The sequence below is a fragment of the Ambystoma mexicanum genome, chromosome 6p (assembly GCF_040938575.1).
Source record: "Ambystoma mexicanum isolate Mex_15411 chromosome 6p, UKY_AmexF1_1, whole genome shotgun sequence".
NCBI classification, from domain to species: domain Eukaryota; kingdom Metazoa; phylum Chordata; class Amphibia; order Caudata; family Ambystomatidae; genus Ambystoma; species Ambystoma mexicanum.
The window spans coordinates 1442689155-1442708027 of NC_090935.1; the positions used below are offsets into that span (position 1 = coordinate 1442689155).

Genomic DNA, 18873 nt, shown 5'->3' on the forward strand with positions numbered 1-18873 from the left:
AAGCAAAGAGGAAGGTTTTGAGGTGTTTCCAGAACCGGAGATGGTTCTCCTCAAGTTTCAGGGAGGCAAGAAGGCTGTTCCAGAGGGAGTCCCCTGCGGAAGAGAGAGCTCGACCGCCAACTCGTTGCTTGGAGAAGCGACTGACCCTGAGGGAGTTGGAGGCAGATGAACGAAGAGCCCGAGAGGGAAGGTATTTGGGAAGAGAGAGTTGAAGGTATTGCGGCCCCAGAAGGCCTTGTGGACAATGCAGAGGGTTTTGAACTTAATCCTTGCAGCCACTGGGAACCAGTGCAGAGATTTCAGTACTGGAGAGATACGATCCCTGGGCTTGAGGCCAAGGACAAGTCTCGCAGTCCTGTTTTGGATAAGTTGCAGAGGGCGGAGAATAGAGGCAGGCAGATTAAGCTAGAGACTGTTGCAATAATCCAGCCTAGAGAGAACAAGGGCTCTGGAGGGAGCCAGTGCAGAGATTTCAGTCCTGGAGATTGAGGCCAAGGACAGGTCTCGCAGTCCTGTTTTGGATAAATTGCAGAGGGTGGAGAGTAGAGGCAGGCAGATTAAGCTAGAGACTGTTGCAATATTCCAGCCTAGAGAGAACCAGTGTTCTGGAGACGGTGAGCTTCTGGGGGAAGGAGAGGAAAGGAAGTACCTCCGAGGAGGTGCAGCTGGTAGTGTGACTTCTTAGAGACGTCAGAGATGTGAGGAAAGAAGGAGAGTGTGGAGTGGAAGATGACCCCAATGTTTTTAGCCTTGCAGTTGGGAGCAGGAAGAGAGGCCGGCCAGAGAGCTGCAGGGAAGGAGGGAGTGGGTGTGCAGATGAGTAGAATCTCAGTCTTACTGGCATTAAGGCAGAGGTCACTGGCGGCACACCACTCCTGGATAGCAGACAGTCAGAGATGAGGGAAGGAGAGGAGGAGGCCGAGGGTAGCCTGAAAATGAGCTGGGTATCATCCGCATAGCACTGAAAGTTGGGGCAGAGAGCTGCGATGCGATTGGCAAGGAGTGCCAGGTATTGGTTGAACAGCCAGGGAGAGAGGTTAGACCCCTGGGGGACACCACAGGTAGAATAAAAGATATCAGAGAGGAAGGACCCAAGTTGGACCTGGGAGGGTCGGTTGGAGAGGAAAGAAGTCAGCCACACCAGAGCCTGTCCAGTGATACCCAGGTTGTCACAGAGACAGTTGAGCAGGATGGCATGGTTGACAGTGTTAAAGGCAGAAGAGAGATCAAGCAAGATGAGGACACACAGGGTGTTGGAGTCAAGGTTGGAGAGCAGGTCTTCACGGATGTTCAGGAGAGCCGTTTCTGTGCTTCTGGCAGCCCTGAAGCCAGACTGATGGTCATGAAGACAACCAACAGATTCGGTGTGGAGATCAAGATGGGAGATGGGCTAATTTCTCCAGGAGCTTGCCCACGAAGGGAGTGATGGAGATTGGGCGATAGTTAGCCGGGCTGGAGGGGTCAGCAGAAGGTTTCTTAAGAGGGTGCACAAGGGAGTGCTTCAGGGGGGATGGGAAGACTCCGGTGGCGAAGGAGTGGTTGCAGAAATCGGCCAGGGCAGGAGCCAGGGAGTCGATGTGGTCCTTGATAGTTTTGGAGGAACAGGGGTGAACCTGTTTCGACGAGACTTTCATAGATCGGACTCAGACCTCCAGATAAGGTAAGTATTTGGGCTTTTTACGCAGTAAAATAATGTAAATACGCCACATTTTATTTTTATTTTCATACCATTTACGCAGACTGGCCACAGTACTTTTTTGTGAATTCCCCTATTCTTTCTATCCAGCGGATGGCCCTGGAACACATATTTAACAAATGCTAGCTTTGTGTGAACGGAGCAGGACGATTTGGAGTCATCTATATGCTGCAGTTATTCTTCGAGAAAGTGTGATAGCTTAGTGGGGTAATGCACCCGTTTAAGAACTATGTGAAAACATATGCTGCATCAATTTCTTGCACGCCAATCTCCTGACTCTGTGTTAAGAACAATACACTTTATACGCATGGCTGCGTTGCACAGGAAAATGACTTCAAACATTGTGTGTGCATGTGTGTGTGCACATAACATACACAGAAATAACGACCACACAATATAATGATCACGCAGCAACCGTCAACATAGATTGCACACACATACACAACCAGACGTGATGGCAGTCACGCTGAAAGCACTGCATATACACACGCAGCATGGTCATGGGCCATGCAGCGTTAGAGCCAGGCTGTCACCCGCCAGGTCATAACTTCTATGCACGATGCGCGTGCCTGCCACGCAGCGGATAAAGCACACAGCTGTATCGTACACGCCAAAAATGAAATCAAATACAGCGAGGCATGAACCCGAGAAGCCCCAACACCTTACTGACAAATCGGGATGCAAAGGTTGTGTACGATGTTTGGTAGATTAAACATTCAAGGCTTCTAATCAGTTACTGCCCCTCTTAGCCCCGGAGTGGGGGCGAGCAGAATAGGCGATGCATAAGTGAGTGGCAGGCAGCCCCCCCAGACACAATGACGCTGCCCCCAGACTCTGGCACATCTGAAACCTTGCATACTCCCTCCTGGCCCCATCCCCCACAGCCACAAATGCCCTTTGCCCTCCGTGTGTCCCTGCAACGTAACTGGACAATATTGATTCTGTTAGCAGGCCCTACTTAATGGGCACCTCCCACTATGTCGTCTGAGAGCCATTACCGCCCACTCCCAGGCGCAGGCGGGACTGTGCAGACTTGGAGAGCAAGACACCAAGAGCTGGGGAGCAGCGGGCTCGGACTGGCCTATAGGGCAATGCCCGAACCAAAAACACAAAAGCCTAGCGTGGGCCAGTTTATATGGTCAAAGCGGGCTACTTTTTTGCTCCATGTGGGCCAGTTTGATTTTTACCAAATAAATATTCTTTAAAATACACAAATGTGCATCACATTTGATCAAAAACGTCCCCTTGGGTACTACACAAACAGTTCTGTCACAAAAAGAATGAATAGCGATTTGAAACTCTGGGCCAGTTTTTCATTGGTTCGCGAGTCAATTTTATACCCAGTCCAACCCTCGGATCACGCGCTGCATCACGCGTCAAAAGCTTGAACCAGTGCCAGTATAGGGGTACGGCTCGGGTGCGCAGCATGTGGGCAGTTAGAACTGGAGGAGAGTGCAAGGGTCTGGAAGTGCCGAAGAAGAGGTGAGTTTCGAGTTTGAGGGCGTGGTGGTCGGTGCAGGGAATGGTCAGCAGTGTGCAGCAAGAGACGCCGACACCGATAGGCAGAGCGCAAAGCTTCCAGGGCAGATGCGCTGGCACGAACGAGCAGTGAGAAACTAATGGCAATGTTGGCCATGCAGGAAGCTGGCGGTGCCATTGGGGACTTCAAGCTCCTATCCGCCGAGTCCTGACCCGAGCCAAATCCACGCACCTGTGGTGACTGGGATTGCAGTCTTCGCTACACAAGGAAGCCTTCAAACCACAACAACATGAGATAAGAGCCTACAAGGATCTTTACGGCTGCGTATAGCGCCTACAGTCACAGGCTCTTCACCGCAGGTGGGAGTGAAGGTGGGCATTAAGCAGGCAACACTTGCACAGCATGCCGCTTTACGGGTAGACAAGGGGAAAAAGATAAGGGGGGGGGGGAGCAAAGTTTAAACCAAATCCACAAGCACAATTCTATCCGAATGCAACACGTTAACGGGCAGAGTACCTGTCAACGTGCTGCATTTGAAAAGATTATGCTTTTAAAATGTGTTTCAGACTTAAAGGAGAGAGTTAACTGATTTTAACATTGAAGCTGCACTGGAATAGTCTCATTAAAATGAGCAATGAAGTTAGATGCCCCCTACACAAGTAAGTTTGCCATTCCTCCACCGTCTCTGAAGTTAGTGCCCCTCCCAACATTTGAATGGTTAGCCCCCACCTAAATTTTAGGTTCGGTGCACCCGTGAATGTGCGCACTTGCATTTTGTTAGGCAGAGTGATGAGGGAAGCCTTTCCCCGAAACTGGCGGTGTTAAAGTTTTACTGTGTTTGTTCAGAAAAATGTACTTGGAACAAACGCAGTAAAACTTTAGACTTCCATCACCTCTCTGCATATTACGCCTTAAAATATACTATTCGATAGTATGTGTTGGATACGTTTTACTCTCTTGCAGAGGAGAAAACTAATTTTTACTCTCTTCATATTGCATTTACTCTCTAATTTGAAAAAGCATGCGCAAAATACTCCCACCTCAAAATCTTATCTGGAGCACTGATCGGACTTGTCGAGAAACCTCGTCTGCAGAGAAAAGGGGAAAGGCAGAGAAGGAGGGAGGGCGGTGGCTGCAGAAGGGCCAGAGGAAGAGCAGGGAGTAGAGGGAGCGAGGCGATAGGAGGAGAGTGAGGACAGGATGTCCTGAGTTTTTTAAATGAAGTGAGAAGCCAGTGCCGTGCAGAGGGCCTGGGAAGGGACAGGAGAGGTAGAGACTGCGGCAGGATTGGCCAGTTCCTTGCAGATTTTAAAGAGTTCAGCCGAGTTGTTAGATGCCGCAGAGATGCAGGCTTGGATATGGGCTCTCTTCTTGGTGAGAACGGAGAGCCGGTATTGCCTTTGCAGCAGGCCAGTTTGTCAGAGGATGAACATGAAGCACGCCATTTCCTCTCAGCCACCCTGCACATGCGTTTTAGGGCGACGAGATCTGAGTCATACCAGGGGTTACACTTAGCTTTGGGCTTCAGGCGGATTCTCATGACAGGGGCAAGAATATCAAGAGTATCAGATATAGCAGAGTGGAGCATGGAGAGGGCTGTGTCAGGGTGAGAGTCAGCCAAAAGGCGGAGGAGGGGATCAGAAGGTGGCGGCGAAAGCCTCAACTGACACGCGCTTCATGGGTCGGATGACCGAGAAGGTGGGTGGCAGTGATGAAGGTGGCTTGGCCTGAGGGGTAGGGAGGGTGAGATGGGAGGATAGGAGAAAGTGATCACTCCAGGAGAGAGGAGTAAAGAGAGGGACAGAGAGGGGAAGGTCAGAGGAGATCGGAGCATTGAGAGTGTGCCCTGCAGAATGAGTCTGGCTGGAGGGGAGAATGGTGAGTGAGAGAGAGTCGCAGAGGTCACAAAAGTGTTCGGAGGGGGGGACAGGAGGCATCCAGGTGGATGTTGAAGTCTCCAAGAAGGAGGAGTTGAGTGGTTGAGGCCAAGAGTGAGGAGGAGAGGTCCACCCACTCGGAGAGGAAGGAAGAAAGAAACCTGACCAGGTGGCCGATAGATAGTAGCCACAGTAAGGGAATGGCTAGGAGAGAGAGAGCCGGCAGACAAGGCATTCAAAGGACGAGTAGGTCTGCGTAGGAGTGACAGAGGCAGGAATCCACTCAGGGAAGATAAAGGCCACACCCCCACCAGAGCGGTTGGGCATGGGTAAGGAGAGTATCTTGTAGCCGTCAAGTAGGAGCATGTCAAAGCTGGTGACAGAGCTGGTCGTGAACCATGTCTCAGTGACACCGAGGACATCGAGGTCAAGTTCTTCAAGAAGGTGGCAGATAGAGGAATGTTTGACAACAGAGCGAGAGTTAAGAGTGGCAATGTGGTGAAGGGTAGTGGAGGGGTACAGATCAGAGGTACACCCTGCAGAGGAGTAGAAGGAGCCCGAGAGGGGGCAGCGAGGGAGGGGGAAGGCAAGGTAGCCGAGGAAAGGGGAGGGGGGGGGACAGCAGTAGAAGAAAGGAATTTGATGAGGCGCGGAAGCGTCTATCAAAGAGGTGAAGGTTGGCCTGAGGGCCTTGGACCAAGACGGTCCCATTAGAGTAAACATTAATGAGGACCTTAGAGGAGTGGATGGAGGCCAAGAGGACATCCCAACGGGTGCCAACATTAACGGGAGAAGATGAGAAAGGAGCAAGCACAGAGACCATGTGAATGGTCCATAAGTCAGATGAAGGCACGACAAAGAGGATCTCAGTGAGAGTTTCCTTGGAGGAGGCACTGGTCTAGGTGTCAGCGATAGGGAGGCCAGGGTTGGAGACCAGATGTCCTTTTAAAACTTTTTCCTACCAGAATTAGTGAGGAGAGCAGGATAGTCAATAGAGAAGCAGTTAGAGAGATAGAGAGCACCACAGGGGGGGAAGAGGAGGAGACAGGTGAGAGCAGGCGGACAAGACAGTTTTATATACTGGTAAAGTGCGTAATTAAATAACATGTGGAGAGGCCACTAAGTTTGAGAATCCTGAAAGGGGGAGAAAAGACCTAGTTCTTCCTCCAAGATGGCCGTTGTCACCATAAATATGGGCAGAGACCGGTCTTCGGTGCGTTGTATCCGTTTCCTGGGTTTACGCTGCCGTACCTCTGTGCTAATTAGTCTACCGTTCTTAGTTTCCTGACTTGTCTCGTTTTCTTGCCTGTGCCCACTTTTCTCTCTGTTTTTGCACGCTGCTGGTGAACTCTTCTGACATTATTCCTCGTTCATACTTTCTACCGGCGTTTGGGTACGTTTTTCCTTCACTTCTTTACTTCTGTGACCGCACTTTCGGGCCTTCCTGACTGCCCTTTCCTACTCAATTGTTCCTTTCCTTCCCGCTCCTTCGCGGATCCGTCTTTACTTTTGGGCCTCTTGCAGTTCTTCTGTGAGTTCCGTTTTTCTTTTTTTCAGCAACCTGTTCACCACTCCCCGCAGTCCCTGCTTTTCTCTGCGGTCTTTACCTTTACTGCGCGTCCTCGTGGTCTCCCGTTTCTCGGCATCCTTTTCTCTCCTTCCTCGCTGGGTGTCTTTGAAGGATTCTTGTCCTCTTCCTGCCCGGCACCTCCGGACTTCTTTTTGGCTGCTGTCTTTTATCAGCGTGCTATGGTTTGTTTTCGTAGCATATCCTTCTGCCTTACCTCCACTGTTACATTTTGGACTTCGACCTTTTGGATGGTCGAATGTTCATTGTATCTTTAACCATCTGCTGCATATTGCTACCATTTCCGGATCCTGCAAGAAGGCAAACCAACTTAGTTACCAGATCTTCTGTGCTCCTTGAAGAATTACCGAACTACCTGGACATAACATCAGTAACCAGAGAAGATATTCTTGCAAGAATCAGAGACCCCAGAGAGCTCAATTGAGGACACAGGTGAGGAGGAGGACCGGAAGGGGGACCCAAGGCTTGACAGTAGGTCTTTAGTTTGCTTGAAGTCAACGCATCAAGCATATCGCTCCAGTCGTTTTCAAGTAACTTCTTTTTTACTCTCATGGGATTCAGGGCCAGGTCTTCTTCCGAACATCCTATTTAATTCAGTGTTTTTCTTCTTTCATTTACCCACTCAATTAATTTTGCATTTGTACCCCTTGATGCACTATCTTATAGGTGTGATGGCTTGATGAATGCAAAATTGTACGTAGCAAGGCCAAACAATTCCACTCCACAATTCCAGTCATAGATGAAACAACTCTTTACGGATTCAAGCAATTCCTGCTGAATTTGGCAAATTCACGCCAGAAGATTCTGTCCAATCTTGACCATATGTTTTTTGGCATGTGTAGCATGGCCTCTGCTCCATATGGTAAAGCCGGAACAACCTTTCCCCTACAGAAATGAATGCTAGCAACCATTCAAAAATGCCCATTTCTCTTGTCCATTAGTCTAGCCTGGGTTGCCAATGTTTTTGCAACCAAAGCTTCTTGCGCTGAGGCCTCGGCGAGACTTGTTGTAGTTGACTCCTAGATATTTAAAACGTTCTACCTCTTTGATCTTCTTGGGGCCCAGATGCCATTTGAATGTACTTTTCCCTTTCTGAAGTACCATGCTCTTCGTTTTCTCTTGCTTGATCTCCAGATAGTTTAACTGTACTTAGTTCTGGAGGCTGTCCAACTGGCGTTGTAATCCGATCACCATCTGGTCGATCAAAATGAGATCGTCAGCATAGAGTAGAGTAGTCTTGTCACCTTTACATTCCCGATTGTTGGGGGGAATGATCTAATAAGAGGCTCAAAATTCACAATGTCTGAAATATATAAGTTGTATATGGCCGGTGATAGAGGGCATCCTTGTTTTACCCCTCTTGAGACTGGTATTGCTAAAGTTAGTAATCCTGCTTGATTCACCCTGGCTCTAACTGTAGTTTCAGAGTGTAATACAACTAACGGCCCTGTTATTTCTTCTGGACAATTTCCCTCACATAGTTTTTGCAATAGCAGCTCTCTGTTGACCCGGTCAAATACCTGGACCAGGTCAACAAATGCTATGCATGTTCTTTTTCCGGTTTGATGACTTTGGGCTTTTACGACACTCAGCAACATAATAATTTGTTGATGTCCCTATGTTTCTTATCAACCCTGTCTGAAACGGGTATAGCCAGTCTTTTTATTCGACAGTCCAATACAGAGACTTTGACAGCAGAAGCGAGCCAAAGATTTTTCCTATTACATCTAACAGCGCGATAGAGAGGATCCAAAAAATGATCAGCCTATTTCCTTTCTTAAAGATCGGCACCATCATAGCTGTTTCCCATGACAATGGAATTTGTTGGTGGTCGAGTACCCTTCTGAAAACTTTGTATTTGAAAAGTGCCCACTCAGCCGGATGTTCCTTCATCATTTAATTAGTCGGGCCATCAGGGCCCAGGGCTCTCGAGGAATTTAGATTTTGGATCTTAATTAGGATGTCTTTGACCTCGAATTCAAGGTTCCATTTCTTTTTCTTCAGATGTTATGGGATATGCAATCTTGTTCGGGGCTTTGAAGAGTGTTAGGAAATTGTCCTTCCATCTCGACTCATTTACATAGTTATTTTGGGCCTCAAGTACAATGTCTTGGCTTTTAAGTCGTAGGCGATTACCGCCAGTGTTTTTTTTTACTGCCACTCTTGTTGTTTAAGTTGGTGTTATCAATCCATTTGTCAGTACGACGCATAATTATGGTCGCTGCCGATTGTTCTAATGATATCAAATTTTTCGATATGTTTTGCGAGATCTCTAGACAAGTATACATAGTCTAAATTCACAAACTGGTCTCCTCTTTCCCAAGTTGGAATGGTCAGGTTTGTATTAGAATTATTGGGTTCAAGAGGGAACATGTCTCTAGAGGTCATCAGTGTCGACCATAATTTCCCTCTTGCTTCTCTAGATTTTATTGGTCTTTGATTCTCAAAAGGTTGTAATTTGGGTAAGCAAGTGGCGTTCAGGTCTCCATAAATTAGAAAATGTGGTGCATCGATGTTAAAAGCGCGTCATCAATAATCTTTGTCGCTGTCTCGATGAAAGTAGAATCTGTGATCACAGATAGATTCCAATAACAGTTAATGATGACCACGCTTTTTGTCTTAGGGCTGGTGATCAAAGAAGGCAGGTTTGTCCAATCGACCGGAGCACCAGAAATAGGAGATCGGCATCTCCACTTCTGATTTCAGGGTTATTAGCAGTCCTAAAGTGGGGCGGCCTATAGGGCCTCTTTTTGCCGGTGATATCCTTAGATCATATCTGTCCAAAAATGGTTTGTGCAAAAGCCACGTCTCCTGGAGACAGATAATATCATATGATCCTAGATTGACATCACTAGGGGGATGTTAGGTGGCTAAACCCCCTAGTGTTCCAGGAGGCCATAGTTAGCTCTTTAATATTTGAATGGTCTGCTCGTGCTAGTGTCCTGGTCGCTTGTTTTGTTCTTGTGAGTGGCTATGTTTCTCAGGCCTTTGAGACCCATCTCCAGCGTTTTATCAACTTTGTTTCTGAGTCAGACGAAGGATCACTGTTTGTGTTTGATTTTTGTTCTTTGTCTTTATCTGGCTTAAAGGTAACTGTTAGGAGTGAGCAGGGTACCGAAAGGACCAGGAATCTCCCAAACGGGTCCTTGTACTTTTTGTCTGAGTTTTCATAATGTGGTCTTGCTTTTGGTTCAGGAGTTGTATAAATTGGTTTATTTGAACTTGCTTTGCACTCTGGATCTTGTATTTTATCCTTTTCATGGTTTGAATGAGACAATTCAGATTGTTTACTCGGGTCAAGTCAAATCCCAATTAGCGAAGACCATCTCTTGCTTCCAGTAGCATTTTGTTTATCACTGGTGACATAATGTGCAAATAAACACCATCAATTAATTTTTTTCTCCAAATTCCACGATCTTCATGGCTTCTGTATTAAGTAGACGCAAATTTGGTATGCAGTGAAGTAGCTGTAACACTGACTTCCTGTTCAAAATTGGTTTATCTTTTTTGCCTAGAATTCTACTAGTTTAAATGTTCTTTCACTGCTCTGTGATTGTTTAAACTCCTGTGTTCTTTCGTTAAAAGTTGAGTTTTTCCTAGTGCTTACATATTTCTTCACTTTGGCATGTTCTCAATACCATCTTTCGCTGGAGTACGTGTTCGCTATCTTCTGTTTTTCTTGTTGTACGTCATCTCACCTATTCCTCTGAGGGTTTTCTGGATTCTGTGATCAATTCTTCGTGGTTTCAATGATAGGTTTTTGGTCATTATAATTTTGCTGTTTTAGCGAGTGTACTCTTGGTGATAAGGATCGTTCTTTTCTTTGATACATCTTCTCTTTTTCAGATAAAGTCAAAAAGGTTGGGGATTTTCGATCGGTCTTCTGATTTAGAATTTTGTCATTCCCCCCCCCCCCCATGATTGCATCCTTTTTTTATATTTTTTATAAACTATTACTTTTCTTTCAGGTGAAATTGACGAAATTCCGGCCTTATGATCACCCTATTTTTTTCTATATTCTCTGTCAGCGTATTTGTTTGATCCTCCAGTTTTTCTTCCTGAATCATTGGAGGGAGATCTGAGTCGGAATTCTCAAAAGAATACTCTGATAAGTCCATTAGGTTAACTGAAATGTTTGTTTCCTCAGTAGTTCTCAAGACTGGCCGATTTGAGTTTTGTCAAAACTGACTAGTGTTGAATCACCCCGAATCCTTGCTCCTGTTTTTCGGGTTCTTGGAAGAGGTTGCAGCGGTTTTGGAACGGCCTTGTTAATTGTTTGTCTGTCTTTCTCCTCTCCTTTTGATTTCAGTCCAGATTGTTGAGGTTTTGCTAATTCCTGTGAATTATCAATTTTAGGATTATCAAAAATATATTCTTTGATGCTCCAGTTTTGTCTATTAGCCGTTGGTGAATTAACTGTTCGTTGTTGGTTATGTAGGTTTTCTATCGAGACGTTTGTTGGCCTTCGATCCACACAACCATTTGTTCTTTTGTTTATGTTTGCTATAGCTTGATTGGAGTTAACTCTCCTGCATCAGCACTTATGGTTAGATTTTGAGTTGACGTCCCACTGTTACTTTGTGTAATTTTTTGTTTTACTCCACTATTTGTTTGCAATGATTTTTCCCTTAGATGCAGCAAAGCATTTGTGGTGAGATCAATTTGGGCAGTTATGTTCTTGTTTGAGGTTTCTGTCTCTCGAGAAACCTTTTACAATGTTTTATTCAATTTTTCCAGAATTTCTACTTGACTTCTCGTGTCCTCATTATTTCCTTGGTGGAGGTCTTGAATACATTGTTTGTCCATCCCCGTTACAAATCCTTCCAGGAATATTAACTTGGTGTGCATCATAGCAATGATGGTAGTCTGGTCCTTCAGAGTCTCGTTTATAGACTCATAGTTTTGAGAATGGTACTAGAGCAATTGTAACTGTGGACATAATCGAGAGAAGGTCCGATTTTCGAATTTTCATTGTTTGGTTAGTACATTTGTTTGAACGTTTATTTTTACAAAACGAGGGATTACTAGGGGTCTTGTTATTACCCCCGACGTGTGTCATCCCCAATCTGTCCGGACATTCCATGATGTGCAACTGACGGTCTCCAGTGTTCCCACTTGGTTAACTTTGTGGTCGGATAGAATGTGGCAGTTTCTGCAAATCTACTGGAGTTGGAGGCAGTGGTCAGTCAGTGTCATGAGACCTGTTCCCGTGGCCTATATTTGATCTTAATGTATTTTCTCTTAAAGTGTCCGGTGTATTCTTTGTGCCCGATAGAGATTTATTGGAATTTTTGTCACTGTTCTCCTCGCTTATTCCAATTTGCTTTCCTCCATCAGCTTGATGCACTAAACAATTCGGTGAAAATACTGTCGACCTGCCATCCGTTATCTGACAATCCCCAGTGTGACCTTGAGTGTTTATCCTTTTCCCAGGCAGCATGTAGCCTGGGTCACAGGTTTTCACTCTGGGGGGGGGGGTGAGAGTTGTGTGCTTTTCTCAGTAGCCCGCACAGATTTAACCCTAGATTTATTCGCACATTCAGGTTTATCTTTTGTGTCAGGTTGAGCAGGTCCCGATGAAGAGATTGGTTGGAGACCGCCTTTAGTCACGCCTCCCTTATTGCTCTCAATTAGTGGTCCTTTAGTAGATGTTGCTCTGTGCCTCATTATGCTGAAAGAAGTTGTGCCACAGAACAATTCTCATTGGTAATGTTGTCCAAAGTACTTTCTAACCTCTGCATCCGATATTTCGTGCAATGTCACCTTGTTTATTTCATCTCGGGTTGGGATCTTCCGTTTTAAGAAGAATTTCGCTGAAATTAGAGGGTTCTTAGATGTTAAAAATATTTGTTGATTCGAGACTATCAGTGCCCCTTTGTTAGATGGTGATCTCGGGTCGGCGTTTAGATGTTTCAATCGATTGTAATTTTTATGGTCCTTTTTTTAATGCTACGGCATTGCTTATTTTTGATTTCATTTTGCCGGCTTTCGTCTGAGCGTTAGTTTTGAGCTTCCGACGCACATAAGTGCATGTCTGCTGTGTAGCGGGCAGTCTCTTTTTTCCATCTGTACATTTCACTTTGCTTGTAGGAATCAAGGCGTCTTCCTCACCTTCTTTGAGGCCTTTGGCTTTTTTTATGATTGATGTGTGCTTTATTTCCTTCGTCTTGGTGCTCCTCTTCTAGGTTCCACAAGGCTTCATTGGGTTCCGAATTTTAGTTAAATGAGGATGGAGGCCCCATCTCATCTTCCGAAGCGTTCTCTGCTACCGTGCCGAGCAGCGTTTCATAAGGTTTGTGGTTATGGACTTCCGAATTAATTTCAGCCCTAACAAATACAATAGATTTCGGGTTGCCGCCCTCCCCTAGGATCGATTTTTGGGGTTCCGAGCCCTGATCACTAATCATGTTATGAGGAATCCGTGTGGATGTTCCGTCCGTAGAATCAACTCCCGTTACTCTTACTAGATGGCGATTCGGGGGAGTCGAGGCGTGAGCCGTCAGCAGTGTTCTAGCGGGGTGTTCTTCGCCCCCTCTGCTCCCTTCTTTACTTGTATAAGCATTGAGAGGATCTTGAAGCCTGTTCCTGTTCGTTATGTACAATAGATTCAAGATTTAAGTCTTTACTAATGTGTACACACTTATCATTGCTTTTACTATCATTGAGTGTGCTCGCAATGTGAAAGCGTTCATTTCTACAATGAAATAAGGTTACTTTTATTTGTATTACATTTTATATAGCGCTTTAATCCAAGGCGCTTTACATGAGCAACCGTTAATACATTATGAGCATTAAATAACAAAACATGAATCGAATAACCGATGCTTCTATACAGTGCAGATTCTATTCAACTACAAATGAATGTGCTGGTACCGATTGTGTTGTCCACGTGACCCTTGTCACGTGGACAAGAAAATAAAAGGGAGCGCGAGCCCACCAAAAGGCAGTTTGCGTCCCAATGGCCACACCACATGTCTCGTTCTTTATGCGCTGCATATTAATCGGCATCACGTTAGTTAGTCAGGCCCTGCCTCCCAGCTCCCCTACGAGACAACACCGATAAACACAGACTTGGAGACCTGGTGGAAGCGCTTGCACCACATCCCTGTTTGCAGGGTAGCCTTCCAAATTAGACAAATGGCTGTCGTCAACACCTGTTGCCTTGCAAGCCATACTCTGCCTGGTGGAAGCACTAATGTTAGTCTGCCTAATTTCACCAACAAGTGGGATAATGTGCCAGCCTGGTGTTGTGGTGGACAGCAATGTGGCAGCTTACCCTGAGAAGGACAGTCCCCTTCTACCTATTAGGAAATCCCAGGGTTCCATTCCGCCTTGATGAATGAACCCTGGAGGAAGCATGATCCCCGGCCATTCATGTGCAATCATGCGGGGTGAATCACTCAGGGTTCACCAGGCCCATTACGAAGGTCTTTGGATTTACTGCCACCACCTGCAGCTCTAAAACAGAGTTTAGGGCTCCACTGCTTTTTTAGAGGAAGCACAATGGGGAGCCAAGACATGGCAGTACCATACGCGAGAAAAATAAAAAACAATGTGAAAACCAAATCACGTCCGTTGCCAAAGATTACAACACTTAAGCATGAGTTGTAGTGTAAAAGCCGTTGGAGGCCACATTTGTAGGGGATATATTTTAAGGTAAAGGAAAGTGATGTTTCTGAAAAAGACAGCAGGGGGTGAAAAACAAATTGTCGTTTTCTCACAGTGCGACAGGCCCGCTGAAGATGTGCAGGACCTATTTCAACCTGATGGTTGGGCCACCACCCTTGCTTGCAGAAGATAGCAGTCTGAGGCGTGGGGAGTGCATACATTATAATGGAGATAAAGTTAAGAGCCGCCAAGTATCACGAGAGGTGACCCATCAGGGAGCTTAAGCACTGAGTTCCCGCTGCATAGCCATGAATATTTATTTGTAAACAAGTGGCTGACGTGGAGGAACCAGTGTTGAAAGGCAAAGAGGCGATAAGACTTCTGTTTCCCCCAATGTAGGTGACCTGGTGGGCTCCAGCAAACTTGCTTTATTGCTGTGTTATCATACTTGGCAACCCTATGGATTTAGGTGGTAGGCTGCTGCTTTTTATCCAGTCGCACCGCCTACACATTTTGGTATCGGATCCTACCGCTATTGTCAGGCTCTTATGTTGGTTTATGGCTCTACGGGCTGCTGCCTCAGAGCCTAGCGCTAGCCCCAGGACACAGAGCCAGCAGTGGCAGAGTGAGGCCCGTTATTGTAAGGCATTTCTGATGCTCGAGTCTGTTAACTGCCATGATGTGACTCTGCCGCAAACACATTTGTAGAGGACTTCAGGTCATTACTGGAGCAGTGTGAAGCCACACATTCCATGCCTGCTAGAGAGCTGTCTCCATGTGTAGTGCTGCAGTCAATGAAATAAGCATTGCCCAGGCAATGCTGCCACAGGGTGTCAAGTGTTTCTTGCAGGTTCTGGGAGGACCTTTTCTGACAAGGTAATTGGGTGTTTTACATAAGGAGTTAGTTCAGATTGACCATTAAAAATGTTTGCACCAGTGTGTATTGAAAGCTCAAGTGAATGGTGCAATGTCCAAAAGACACAATCCTTTTAGGCCAGAGTAGCAATGCTTTTTCAACCCACAACTGCAATTTAAAAAATATTTAGTGCACCAAAAATACAATGCCCATCCCACCACCTACTGATAAGTGTAATCACACAACTGAATGATGTTCATTTTATGAACCTCTGAAAAATGAGCAGTCAACCCAAAACTTGAAGGCTATGCAGAGCTCTCTGCAGCCGATGCTTTCAACACATGATCTATCTTAGCAGCATCAAAATATAACTTCCTAGAAGCCCTTCAGGATATCTCTTAACGATTTAATCTTTGCAACAATTGCAAGTAAAGAACAGTTTTCCTGAAGGCTCCCGGAAGTCTGGGTCTAGACTTCTATGTCAAGAAGGAGGCGAGCATTATGCTTCATCTTCTATTTTATTCCTGTCTCCAGCAGTTTCAACAATAAACCATTTTCTAACATTTATTATTAATTGCTAATTTTGAAACTTAAACAAATCCTACCTCTTTTTGGAAAAAGAACGTTGGCAAATATGTGTTATTAGACTGCTCACTGGCCATATGGGGGAAGTTGCCCCCCCCTTCATAAAGGGTTGACTGTCCCTTATAATAGATGCCACATCGAACTATTTTTTAAGTGCGTTAAGCAAATGGAAAAACGTGGCAGATGAGTTGAGGATGGAAGGTTTGTTTATCCAGGAATGCAAGGTGGGTGGTATAACCACCCCTTACGACAGCATACAAAACCACTGCGGAGTTACTGACCTCTCAGGCTCAACTCTAGATTCAAACAGCAGCCCTCCTGTGAACAATTTCAGCGCCATGAGGCCAGACTCGTCCTCGACACAAGTACTGTTTGCAGAGTCCGTATTGCACGGAGGCCAGGCAAATGACAACCAATGGAATTTAGAAGCAGGGGGCAGTTCAGCGGGTGTTTATTAACAGTGGGTCATGAAAGCGGGCAGAAATTCTACCTCAATATAAAGCAGGCCCCAAACCTAACTCGCACTAGACTCGGTAGCCCCCTGTTGGCGGTTGGGTTGCTGGCAGCCCTCGAAAACGATTGGCTGGTGCCAAAGTTCCATCCTTCCGCATTGGCTACTTGAACGTTCCCCTTACCCTGCACCGCAAAGGGGCTGGTAGGTATATTAGATCAGAGCAAACATGTCCTATATTAAAGGTAGAACGGTGAATTTACAATTGCCGCTGAGCTATGGAGCAACTCGCACCTTCCGGGATGCCTCCCTCGGGTACCAAGAACATCGATAGCACCAGACAGTATTTTTTTAAGGTAGCACCACGGCACCTGTCCCCACCCACCCACCCAAGGGTGCATGTCCAGGACTTGCAACCACACTCACTTTCTTTGCAGGAGAGGTCTCAGAGGCTCCGCCATGTCGCTTTCCTTCCCGTGTTCAATGGATAGGGCTGAGCCTTCACACAGAGGCGGAGGTTGGGTGCATTCATGCAAACTCAGCTCCGCCTGGCCTCACCGTGCTGTCTGGTTCCCAATCCGAGAAACGGACCATGCCAACGCCCCGCCTACTCTTCTTCACGTGACTTTGGGCACATTTCACGCAGCGTCTGACATCTTGCCCTCATTGTGATTTTCGTGAGTGAGAACTGGGAAAGCTTCGGCTGCCAGAGCAACTGCAATCTGCGTGTTCATGGGTGGCTGCGATTAAAATACCTGGAACGTTTCTCCAAGACACCAGACGGAGGGTCCGGCTTCATCTTGTCCCTCATCGTGATTTTTTTGAAAGGGAAGGCTACGAGTGCGAGAGCAGCAGAAATTCTGCGTGCTCTTAGATCGCTGAGAGTTAAATGGGCATTTTCTTCGGGATACCGTGAAAGTTCCCGCAAGTCACCAGATGTAGACGGGGGAGCGGAAAATTACATTTACTTTAAAAATAATTTCCATCTATTCAAAATAGAAGGTATGGAGGTCTAACAGTGCAGGGCCAGTGGATGGTGGTGGTGAACTGATCAAAGGGGGCTAATAAAGCAAGCTAATTTAGAGAACTGAATTAAAGAGGGAATTTAATGTTGATTGATGAGTGTGCTTGGGGTGGATAGAATGGGTGGTTCAAGATGGGGTGTGCTGGGGCTATCTCTATGTGGTTCGTGAGAGGCACATGGGCATCGGTGGGGTCTGAAAGAAGGGGTGCAGCATCTTGGTGTGGGTCTGGGGGGATAAGGGCACGTTTATGTTGGTCTGGAGGGATGAGGCATCTTGGTGGAGGGAGGGATAGGGGCACATTGGTGTGGGTTTGGGGAGGAATAGGACATCTTGGTGTGTGGAGAAGGATTAGGGGAATCTTGGTGTGGGTCTGGAGTGCAGGATGGGGGCATCTTGCTGTGTACAGGGAGGAAAGGGCATCATAGTAGTCTAGAGGGAGGGATGGCGCATATTGGTGGGGTCTGGATCGGAGAGAGGCATCTTGGTTCTGAAATGGAGGGATGGGGCAGCTTGGTAGGGCAGCATGGGGGCATCTTGGTTTGTGAAGGATAGGGCATCATGGTATGGACCTGGAGGAAGGGGGCATCTTGGTGTGGGCTGGAATGGATGGATGGGACCATTTTGGTGTGCTGCGAAAGGGAGGAATGGGGGGGCATATGCATGGTTCTGGAGGGAGGGATGAGGCATTTTGGTGGGGTCTGCGTCGGATGGTGGGGGGCGTATTGGTGTGGGTCTAAAAGGAGGGTTGAGGGCGCATTGATGTGGCTCTGGAGGGCAGGATGGGGGCATCTTGCTGCGTGTATGGAAGGATGGTGGCAGCTTGGTGGGGGTCGGCAATGGATGGATGGTGGCCCATTGGGGTGGTCTGGAACAGGTATGGGTCATCTGTTGGTCCGGAGTGTGGCATGGGTCATCTAGGTGTGGGATGGGGGCATCTGCATCTGGAGGGTGGTATGGGGCTTAACCTGAAAAGGGGGGGGCAAGGAGTGAGTTAACAGGGTAATGTCCTTACTCTAGATACTCTATAACACAAAAATAGGGCAAAACACATCTGTAGTATGATTTAGTTATTGCCTAATGTGTCCAATTTCCGAGGAACAGGAGATAAACAGACTGTTTTCGGAAAAAACTACTGTGGTTGAGGGCAAAGTTAGTTCTAAAGAAACAAGGCTGTGGAGAAGGACAAAGGATATGAAACCATCCAGCCTTGTTCAAATAATGCCCATCAACCACTCTCTTCCACTATGTGTATGTATTGGAAGAGACAAATAGCCAGACAGCAAAAAACAGTGCATCAATGGATTTGGGTACAACCATCCACTAGGGTATTCACAACTTTAATGACCTAGGGATTGCCTGTAAACCAAGTGCACTGTAACTTAAAAGACACAGAATACAAACAATCCAAATTTGTATAACAAAACAACATGAAGACAATACACTCTCCCCTCAACGTGTTAGAGTTAGTATTAGAACGTTGGGTGGGGTGAAGTAAAAAGATTGCTCACATACAGTAGGTATAGTGGGGAACCCAGGACATTTCGGCAACCGCGCCAAACACAATTTGTAAACTTTAAAGCCATAGAAACAGAAACATTTAGGAGATTGTTTGCAAACCAAGAAGGTATATTGCAAATACGAGCTCCAGCCATATATGAGATTATGGAATGCAGATTATGGGGAAACCAAGGGTGAATGTTGCAACAA

The 18873-nt window shown here is 46.4% G+C and overlaps 1 protein-coding gene across 3 annotated transcripts in view; it reads right to left on the reverse strand.

The window, feature by feature from the left end:
* DCTN6 (dynactin subunit 6) overlaps positions 1 to 18873 on the reverse strand; it is a 428454-nt gene that overhangs the window by 282883 nt on the left and 126698 nt on the right. Inside the window, exon 1 of one of the 3 annotated variants that reach the window (XM_069626175.1) lies at positions 16568 to 16916. The exons of 1 other annotated variant lie outside the window; for it this stretch is intronic. In XM_069626175.1, coding sequence (XP_069482276.1) covers positions 16568 to 16602 — 35 coding nt within the window. In that variant the 5' untranslated portion in view covers positions 16603 to 16916. Of the gene's footprint in view, positions 1 to 15971; positions 16276 to 16567; positions 16917 to 18873 lie in introns of those variants that run through there. One more of the 3 variants, XM_069626174.1, reaches the window with a different exon arrangement.